Below are 10,000 nucleotides of genomic sequence, written 5' to 3'. Positions count from 1 at the left end.
AAGGCGCTAACTTGCCATCGGGAGCAACTTGGGGTTCAGTGTCTTGCCCAAGGACACGTCGGTATGTGGAGTCATGTGGACCGGAATCGAACCGCCAACCCTACGATTAGTGGACAATCCGCTCTACCACCTGAGCCATAGCCGCAAGATATGAACGCTTCCTCAAAGAACCCTAAGATACTAACCTGTACTTTTCCTTGTCGCTGGAGTACATATAGGGTACATATTTTGCGCTTTTAGTGTGTATCGTTTACCTGGGAAGGTGCATGTGGTTTAGCTTTAATTAGTTTTTAAGGTAAAGCTATAGCCTAAAGTTAGGCTACATCCATGGTCTTTAAGGTTTAATTATGCATCTTAAATCATTTAAAAGGTGAAAAATACATAGTAAGCATGTACCATTGATGGTACCATTACAGTTCGGCACCTCTATTTCTGAGCGTGTAATTTCAATAAGGGCAGTATACACAGTGCATACAGTCTACTGATCTTTTAGAGTTGGCTGAATCACAAATGATGCTCTGTGTGCACGTCATATATAGGCCTGGAAAAATGTCATTTCATAATGTACTTATATAGTGAGCAGGGCACCATTCGGGATTCAGTCAGTGAGGAATTTGTTTGTTCCAACAGAATCCGTGTTACAGTGAATGGAGAATTTCTACACTACATATACCCTTTCCAGTTCTTGGATTCACCTGAATGGGATTCACTCAGACCGTCGGAGGAGGGAGTTTTCCAGGTTTGCCGCAAATAAAAAAATATGTAATACAAATGATAAAAACAACGTGAATATTGCAACGCGTTCTTTTTATATTAGCCTAGACCTGCTTTGTTGTTTTTCCCTTTCCTTTTAGGTATCACTAAGAGCAGACAATCGCTGCACATATGTCGTTTGGAGGCGCAAGAAGTTATATTTGCTCTTTGCCAAACACCGATATATCGCCAAGATATTTGCGCTGGTGGTGCGCAATGACATCGCCGATAAGCTGTACTCTCTGAACGACAGAGCGCTGGACGCACACGGTTTCCGCTATGATCTGCGTTTACCCAGCTTCTGCCACACGCCTCAGGCAAAGTTAGAAAAATCACACAGCAGTTAAAACCACGCTATGACCCCGCTTTGGAATGTCCTCCCTCTTATCAGAGGAAATCTTAAAGAAATCAGGTGGAAGTCCATGATGGAAGTGTATTTCCTAAAGACTTGACCTTTGCACCTTTTATAATAATAATAATAATAATAATAATAATAATAATAATAATAATAATAATAATAGTCCTGATGTTGAATGTTTAGTACATATCTCATGCCTCAAATTCAAGTCTGATGCATCCTTACTCTATTATTTGCATAAAATAAAAAAGTCTAAATTTGCCATTATTATGTCTTAGTAACTTTGAGTATGTCTTTGAATGTTCTCAGCTGATAGTCTAGAAGACATTAAGCTAATGCTTTTGCAGATCTGAATACCCGAATAAATGAGATTTTGTAATCACCTTTTGCTGCTAGTGTCTTGATTACTTGTGGTCAGAAAACGCTTCCTGATAAATGCATCATTTCCGTTTTGTTAAGTCGCTGACCATGGTTCTGATTTTCATTTGTCGCACTTCAAACTGAACCCTGTTACACAATAACACATACTGAATTTCCTAACCGAATCTATCCGAACACCACACTCCTAGATAAGGGGTTCTTCAAGGTTTCTTCAGTGGGCCATTTGTATAAGTTCTTGGCTCAGAAAAAGTTCTAGTTTTCAGGCCTTTTCTATTGTAGTGTTCTAAACTGGAGCTCTCAGGTTTTCCAGAAGAATAAACTCTTAAGGGTTTTAAGTCTGACCTTATTTCTAAGAGTGTACGTGGTGACAATTTAGAGAAAAAGAATGCATTCGGGAAGTCATGAAAAACAAACAAACAAACAAATAATAACAACACAATGCAAAAATTGTGCATCTATAGGGTACTATTTTCCCCATTCCGTTCAGATGCAATATATACGCAAAGGTTTGTGGACACCTGACCATCCCATATGTGGGAAGCACATAGTTTTGTTTTATAGGATGTCGTTGTATGCTGTAGCATTACAGTTTTTTTTTTACAGCTCTTGTTACTGAATGAGCAAATCCCCACAGCCACACTCCAAACTCTAGTGGAAAGCCTTCCCACGAAGAGTGGAGGTTATTATAACAGCAAATGGGGGGCTAAATTTAGAATGGGATTTTTATGAGTGCTATGGTCAGGTGTCCAAAAACATGTGGCCATACAGTGTAACATAATCAGGAGTCTAATCCTTTTGTCAAAATGCCGACATGAAGTGTATAGTTCGCTTTTGATGAGCGCCTTCTAGCGGTTTAGTTGTTTGGTGTAAGTGCGCGTGCACGAGGCGCGGCGCTGTTTGTCAGTGTGTGAGCTTCTTGCCCATTTTAGTCGATGGCTGTCAGCAGGCTGGAATGTGCGACTCGCACTGTGCAGCCCCCTGCTCTCCTGCACTAACACACTCACACAGCGCCTTCTGTCCTATTTCAACCACCAGAGAATTATTAATATACTTTCTTTCAACTGAGTACGAAGACGGTAAGTGTTTATAAGCTTTGTACTGCATTTTGTACTTCTTGTTTTGTTTTTGCATTATGATCTAGAAGATAATAAAGAAACAACAGGCTGTTGACCAGGTGGAATCTGTCGTTTTCCCCTTCACAGACTCGTTTGTGTTCATCTTAAAATTCTGCGTAGTGTTCTTGTTTCTTTGTTGATTTACCTATCGCCTGTGCTTTGTCCCAGTGTAATTGTGTTTTAATGGTTTTAGGATTGCCTGAACATGTATTCAGATTGAATATAGTAGAAAAACACAAGCTCACTGACGTTTGTCTAATTTAAAAGAAGCTTTTTAAAATAACGTCGGTCTATTTGCTGGTTTATACTAGGCACGTTGGTCTGTGTTGTGTGAGCTTGAACAATTTAGCAATTGAGCCACTACTAAAATGCTCTTTATGGTAAAATGAAAGCCCTGAATGTCTATACATATACATTTTATGGTGTGGAGTTTTATGGTATATTTTTCACATGTGGTTCTAAAACAGTGCCATTTTCCCACTAAATTCCACTCCAGCTTATTGCAGTTCAGAATGTCCGTCATGCCAGATTTAGCCAGTTATGGTAACTCGGAGATGGCAGAAAATGTTACATCCTGTCAGGAGTGGGAGAAAGCTCATCATCTACTATTCCATCTGGGCAACCTGAGTTTAGTTGTGGGCCTGCTCATTCCCACCACTGTGGGCCTGCACATGATCTTCCTCAGACTTCTACTGATGACAGGTCAGTTTGAGCGCACTCTGCTGGCCACTACATACACCCACCTCGCATGGTTATTTCCTTGCTGCAGTCTCACAGATGTAGCTGGTGCAGACTACATTTGTTGTGTACAAAGTTATTTTCTCCCTCATTGATTTCTCCCTTAACAAATTACATGTTTATAGAAAGAAATAAGGTTGCCAGTGTTTTATTAAATGGATAGATGTATTATATTTTAGATAGATATAGACATACTTATATTATTTCTCTCCAAGGGGATATTTGGGCACTATAATAGTCAAAGAACACAGGGCATTAAATACACATAATAAATACAACTATTACACATGTGCACACACAGTGCAAAGACATTAGTGCACAAACATTCACATTCTAGTTTGTAAATTATGTGTTCAGGGTTTAGGGTTCTAGCAGGAACATTCACAATTGTAAACATGCTGAAATTTAAGAAAAATAATTTTCATTACAAGAGTAGTGGGAATTTGTCCCATGGTGCATTCAGAAAAACAGATGACTGAAGCATATGCTGGGAGGAAGTAATTTTGAAATATTTTTTTGAGCAATGTACAGATATACAAGACACACTGCAGATTACTATTAAATTGTTCAAACCTTTTAGTGCTGTCAATTAAATGATTGGCCATTAAATTATAGCTAGATTACTCGGAATGCAAAGTTGTAAACAAGGCTTTTCTTTCTGTTTGAAGTGTAATTTAAATTAGTTTGAATCTGAAACTTGCTGTGGATTTTCCATTGTTGCCCAAATGCTCCACTGTCTGCAAACCTGCGCTGCTAATTAAATCCTATATGTGTTTAAAATATATTCGTGCAAATCTACAGATTGTTTGCCTGATGTGACTGTGACTTTTTTTTGCAGGTTGTTGCTTGTTTATAACCTGGGCTGCTCTGTACAGGTGCACACTAGATGTGATGGTTTGGAATGCCGTCTTTCTCCTAGTCAACTTCATGCATTTATTCTACTTGTTGTACAAACGCAGACCTGTGAGTACTGACTGCTGATGTACATTCTTTGATAAAAAATGTATTTGGCTCTGTATGTTTACTGTACCATTTTACAGTACATTCCCATACAAAGCTGTAGATGAAAGAATCCAAATCAAAGGTCTTTTTTATTTATGTCATCTCCCAGTCCATCCTGACTGGATTTGCACTGCCCCACTAGTTTATTAACTGCTGACCCCACATCATCAGTTAATTCATCTGAGTTTTATACTGTAGGTGTATATACAGACACATTTATCTGCTAGCTTTTACTGTGATATGTCTTGTCTATTTAAGTTCTAAGCATTTGACCATAATGTCTGCAATTTTCTCCCATCCTTTGCCTCAATATGTCATAACAATTTATCATATTGTGTACATATCAAGTAGGTTGTTACGGCCCAGTCTAGGTTAGGCCGCACAGAGTAACCAGCTCGGGATTCAATTGGATTGATCTTTAAATAAGGGAAGCCAAGAATAACAACACAAACAAGGTTGTGTGAAAAAGGTTGTGGTATATTGTAACAGACAATTATATACATATAACTGTACAAATTAACCAAACAGGCGTAACTTCAGGGTGGGCCAAGGCCAAAACAATAAACAAAAGAATTCTATTATTACTTAGCTAGCTTACCTAAAAGGAAAAGAAAGAAAATACAAGGATACTTCCCTAACTACCTAAACAAAAAAACAGAGACAAAAGGACCCTCTCCCAAAAGAAATGGCAGCCACACCCCTACTGCCGGTGAACTAAGTGAACATATATACAATAGTGAAGAGAATACACATGAACAAATACAGGGACAACCAAACTCAAAGTCCAAAAACCAGGCAAAAGTCAAATGCCAGAACAGCAGTCAGAAAATAGCATACAAGCAGCACAACCAAAGGCAATCTCTAAACACCTACACATGTAACCACCTCCAACATCCCACACCATTCTCACTCTGTCTTACTCTTTAAATATGGCCACCATCCAGTTAGCTCATCCTGGGAGGCGGGAGCAAGGCAGGCTAGGGCAGGCTGGAAAGTCTGGGAGGGAGTTCGGACCTGCACACAAAATATGTCACAGCACACAAAAACTTCCCATCCCAAGATAGCGGGTTGTAACAAGGTCAAGGACATTAGTGTGTTGAAAATATGTGTTTAGGCAAATCTACTATGCAGAACAACTATCATACTGTAAATTGTAATAAGCTCGAATGACTTCATTGGCTTTTTGTTGGATCTCAGTGGAATAAAAATTATTTTCTGGTTTGATGACAGATCTTAAAGGTGCTATCCACAAAAATAAAAGAGAGAAATGCTCAGGATTTAATAACTTTTAGAATTATTTTCACATTTTTCATATACCTAACATTATATATATATTCAGTAAATTTAGTTTTTTACTATATGACTATAATGATCAAAATCACATCCAGTGTAATCCATAAGAGAATGGGTTCCCTTTTGCATTTTGATTCTGGTTCCTCTCAGGGTTACTTCTTACTCCATCTCATGGATATGGATTTTTTTCCTCAAGGAATTACCACTGTTGCCTCTGGCTTGTTCATTATTTAGATCTACACCCCGATTTCTGTAAAACTACATGTAAATGCATGTATTCAATGCATTATGAATAATGTTTTGAGTTGCATAATGTCAACTTGCAGCACGAGACAAATTGTTTCCTGTTAAGAGCCTTATAACTGTGACCTTTAGCATAATTTCAGCAGTCTTGTGCTTTGCAATTAAATTTGGATTGGGATTAATTTTAGTGTGTAATTCAGCATTTATCTATGCTTATACTAATGCTTCAAAAAGCCACGGTGATGGATGTCTGTGATTGTTTAATTTGTTAGAAGAAAATCATCTGGACCCTTCCAAAATTGGAGGATTGACTTTTTTTTTTTTTGGTGATGCACCACACTGATGCTGCAGGGTCAACTGGAAAGTGAGGTTAATTTTTTTACTCTGGAAGTTTTATAAAACCAGGTCATGCCTCTGAGATGCCTGTGTCCATCACACCTCATTGCTCTCTCCCCCTCTATAAAGTTTTGTGGATACAAAACCTTTTTGCTTGTAATTTTTGAGGTGGTCATTTTTTATTCATTCCTAGATTAAGATCGACCGGGAGCTGAGATCAGTGTATAAGCGGATGTTTGAACCCCTGCATGTACGTGAAGCTTTGTTCCAGAGGCTGACTGGCCAGTTCTGCACCATCCAGACCCTTAAGAAAGGCCAGGTGTATGCTGCTGAGGATAAGACCTCAGTGGATGAGCGCCTCAGCATTCTCCTCAAGGGGAAGTACGTGGCTCAAGAGAATACTAGCACTGTGGGGAAACAACTGCTTAAAAAGTGAAATAGCTTGAATAAACCAATACTTTTTCTTTAAGAGATCGGTTTTATTACCTAGAACTGTGCAAGATAATCTTACCCTTCTGCAGATCATTTTTGTTTTGATAATTTATATCTTAAATTGTTTTTTTTTCTCTAGCAAGATAATTTAACTTGAGTAAAATGCCTATACAAATGATTTGCACTCAGCTGAATAATCGTATATGGAGAGGAAATATTGTCCTTCATTCCAACATTTAAGTTTCTAAGAGTCACATTTTTTTGCATTGATCGTGTTTGCTTTCTGTAACTTCCTCCGTATTTTTTCTGATTACTTTTGTCACCATATTTCATAAACAAGCCTGTGCTTTTATTACAGAATGAAGGTGTCATATCGTGGGCATTTTCTTCACAACATTTACACCAATGCCTTTATTGACTCTCCTGAGTTCAGATCAACACAGCTGAACAGGGGAGAAAAGTTCCAGGTAATGTCCTTAAAACTAAAAGTTGAATCTCTGTCCACATCTAAATTAGTACGGGTAAAAGCATAGCCTTCATCAGAGGGTGTACGGGGAACAGCTTGTCCTTATGCTGGCAGGATTGCTGAATTCAGAGCTATGGAATGATGTAACATTGATGAGTATTTACTTACTGACAGGTGACAATCACAGCTGAGGAAAATTGCAAATACCTGTGCTGGTCTAGAGAAAGGCTGACTTATTTTCTGGAGTCTGACTCATTTCTGAATGAGGTGTTCAGGTACCTTATTGGCAAGGACATTACTAACAAGCTGTACTCCCTGAATGACCCCACTCTTAGTGACAAGGTAAGATGACCATGAATGGTGATGATAATGATTATATGACTCTGACTCTGATATAATTATGATACCGTTGATGTGCATGGCATGGATGCACATCCTGACAGTGGTTATTACTATGATGTCACTATTTCTCAGGCAGTAAAGAAGATGGAGAGGCAGCCAAGTTTGTGCTCCCAGCTCTCTATGATGCAGATGAGAAACAGCATGGCCAGCACCAGTGACACAGATGACGTGCTTAATCAGATTCTGAGAGGCGGATCAGGTGGTTCATCAATCCAAGAGTCTTACCCTGCTAACACCACCACTTATGAGCTTTTTGCACTAATGCTAATCTTGCTACAGCTTTAACTTACTATATTTGTGCCTTATAATATGCCCAATTCACATCTGATATCATCATTTCTCTCAGTTTCTCATTTTCCTATTCAAATATGGAACACAATTTAATATCTATTTTCACTTATATAGCCTAATGATTTCCACCTCCAGCATGGTCCATTACCATCACCTGAATGTCTGGTGCTCTTCTCCTTCCACATGGGCTCATGTTATTATGTCAGTGTTTCTCTGATATTATTTCCTCCTGTCCCTCCTTTAGCTCTGACCTCAGATCGCACCTGATGGGGCTGTAAGACCTTTTATTTTCCTCTCACCATCATTTTCTTCCCCAATCCCCAAATCACCCAGTTATCAGCTCAAATGTAACCAAGTGACTTGATGCATTTCCCTGTAAATTCCTAACTGCCTCCCAGTGTACTGAAAGTGTGCCAGGTGTGTCAGTTTGGACCTCACCTCATTAACTTCATCCTGCATCACAAGTCACAAACCTATAACTCAACTTATTATGGACCCATTGCAACTAATGCTTAGCTTATGAAGAGTTTCACTACTGTTCTGTTGATGACTGCTTTAAAATAGTATTGTATCCAGTAATATAATATTTAAGACAACTAGATATCCCCCCCCAATTACATATGTGCTTGAAGCTCTGAATATTGAATGTTACATAATATGGGCAAAATATAATATTCTATCTTGATACATTGGTACGTACTGAATGTATACAAATAAACCAGCTTTTTTTTAAACCAAGATTCACACACACATTGTAAAAAATCTAAAAAAAAATTTGATGGCTAATTTTATATTCAATATTTATATTTTAAATTGTTGTGAAAAGCACAATATTATTAGTTTTTCATAAGTGTGATGCATACCTATAAAAACATCTATAAAATGTGCACACAATATATCACCATCCTGCATAAGTTACCTTAAATCACTACATGTAAGGACTGAATCTTACTCTTCAGGCCTTTTTTTTTTTAACTGATACATATGCAGTTTATTTGATATATAAATTAATTAATGCAACTGCATGTGATTGAAATGACAAAGTGACAAGGTTAAATATATATAAATATTTTAAATATATCCTAAAAATATAAACATTGTCAATGCATCTCATTTTTGACATTGGACATCCTATTTTCAGAAAAAAATCCACTTGGCAAGGCCACCACAACTATGAAACCAATTGAAGAAGCCATGGAAGATGATGTTTTTGAAGCATCAGCTAATGACTCCCAAAACAACCCAGAAGAGGTGTAGGATGATATAGCAGGTGATTTGCAGTCTCAACTGAATCTTTTACTGCAGCCTCAACTTGTTCGACCACTCTGTGAAGATGATGCAGACCGTTACGGATCAGAAATTACATCTGGGGCTAGGTTACTATCCTACACATTCTCTATGTAATATACATTATAGACAGCATGCCCAAGCAGAGATTCATTTCTTGAAAGCACAGCTGCATCTTATCTCAGGTTGTGCTTGCTCTGGAATGGCTTGACAAATTCATTGTGTTTCCACTGAGAGCAAGAGGCACATAAGTGTGTGTGTGTGTGTGTGTGTGTGTGTGTGTGTGTGTGTGTGTGTGTGTGTGTGTGTGTATATATATATATATATATATATATATATATATATATATATATATATATATATATATATATATATATATATAATGAATTTCATTCAATATGTATTTGAAATCAATATTTAGCTTATCACTTTGGTACATATATGATAGCAAATGTAAACACGGTGTTTAACTTTTTTTTCCCCCTGTTGCTTTCTTTTACATATGGATTGTACTTTAATTAAATGACAAATACACCCTGAAAGATGTGCATTTATAATTAACATGTGGTCACCATGGAGTTCATCAGTGGTGCAACAGAAAAGTGTTCACCATATCGTCAAGAGATTGTAAGTTCAAATCCAAATAGCCACAGCCATCTGTGGCCAGGAGCCAAAAGAGCAAACTTGTCCATGTGGTCTGGTTGGGAGGGATGGTATGCTTTCTCTCCCGTCAATAACAGTAATCACCAGCCAGTCATACTGTCTCCATGTAACCTCATGTACGGCAAACAGGACAGATTGCGCTTTCCTCCAAGAGAGCTGTTTACAACATGAGCAGTTGTTCAAAATGATGTTTGCTGGTTTCACATGTCTCAGAGGAAGCACATGTTACCCCTCCCCTTT

General features: G+C 38.0%; 3 protein-coding genes across 4 annotated transcripts in view; all 3 read left to right on the top strand.

Annotated features, from left to right (window-relative positions):
• stx12l (syntaxin 12, like) overlaps nt 1-739 on the top strand; it is a 20,711-nt gene extending 19,972 nt beyond the window's left edge. The window contains exon 13 of the transcript XR_008396954.1: nt 631-739. The gene's annotated coding sequence lies outside the window, so the exon portion shown is untranslated. The remainder of the gene's footprint in view (nt 1-630) is intronic.
• Nucleotides 1-1,487, top strand: part of popdc3 (popeye domain containing 3) — a 3,076-nt gene extending 1,589 nt beyond the window's left edge. Inside the window, exons 2-3 of the mRNA XM_017479910.3 lie at nt 631-739; nt 855-1,487. Coding sequence (XP_017335399.1) covers nt 631-739; nt 855-1,100 — 355 coding nt within the window. The 3' untranslated portion in view covers nt 1,101-1,487. The remainder of the gene's footprint in view (nt 1-630; nt 740-854) is intronic.
• A 911-nt stretch (nt 1,488-2,398) lies between these two features.
• Nucleotides 2,399-9,402, top strand: bves (blood vessel epicardial substance). 2 transcript variants are annotated; one of them, XM_017474135.3, is made up of 8 exons: nt 2,399-2,568; nt 3,104-3,309; nt 4,184-4,308; nt 6,413-6,600; nt 7,010-7,118; nt 7,292-7,459; nt 7,592-7,718; nt 8,055-8,084. In XM_017474135.3, the coding sequence occupies exons 2-8, from the start codon at nt 3,120-3,122 to the stop codon at nt 8,075-8,077; spliced, it is 930 nt and encodes a 309-aa protein (XP_017329624.1). In that variant the 5' UTR covers nt 2,399-2,568; nt 3,104-3,119; the 3' UTR covers nt 8,078-8,084. The 2 variants fall into 2 exon arrangements, with proteins under 2 accessions (XP_017329624.1, XP_017329538.1); XM_017474049.3 differs by lacking the exon at nt 8,055-8,084 and adding an exon at nt 8,952-9,402 and having other exon boundaries at nt 2,400-2,568.
• The last annotated feature ends 598 nt before the right edge of the window (nt 9,403-10,000 follow it).

The sequence above is a fragment of the Ictalurus punctatus genome, chromosome 1, assembly GCF_001660625.3.
Source record: "Ictalurus punctatus breed USDA103 chromosome 1, Coco_2.0, whole genome shotgun sequence".
NCBI classification, from domain to species: Eukaryota; Metazoa; Chordata; class Actinopteri; order Siluriformes; family Ictaluridae; genus Ictalurus; species Ictalurus punctatus.
This window is presented reverse-complemented; position numbering and strand designations above follow the sequence as displayed.

Bases quoted from the DNA above. Each gene is read 5' to 3' on its own strand.
- bves (XM_017474049.3), top strand. From the start codon at position 3,120: ATGTCCGTCATGCCAGATTTAGCCAGTTATGGTAACTCGGAGATGGCA. The intron at 3,310-4,183 runs GTCAGTTTGAGC...TTTTTTTTGCAG, and splicing joins CAGACTTCTACTGATGACAG to GTTGTTGCTTGTTTATAACC. The intron at 4,309-6,412 runs GTGAGTACTGAC...ATTCATTCCTAG, and splicing joins TGTTGTACAAACGCAGACCT to ATTAAGATCGACCGGGAGCT.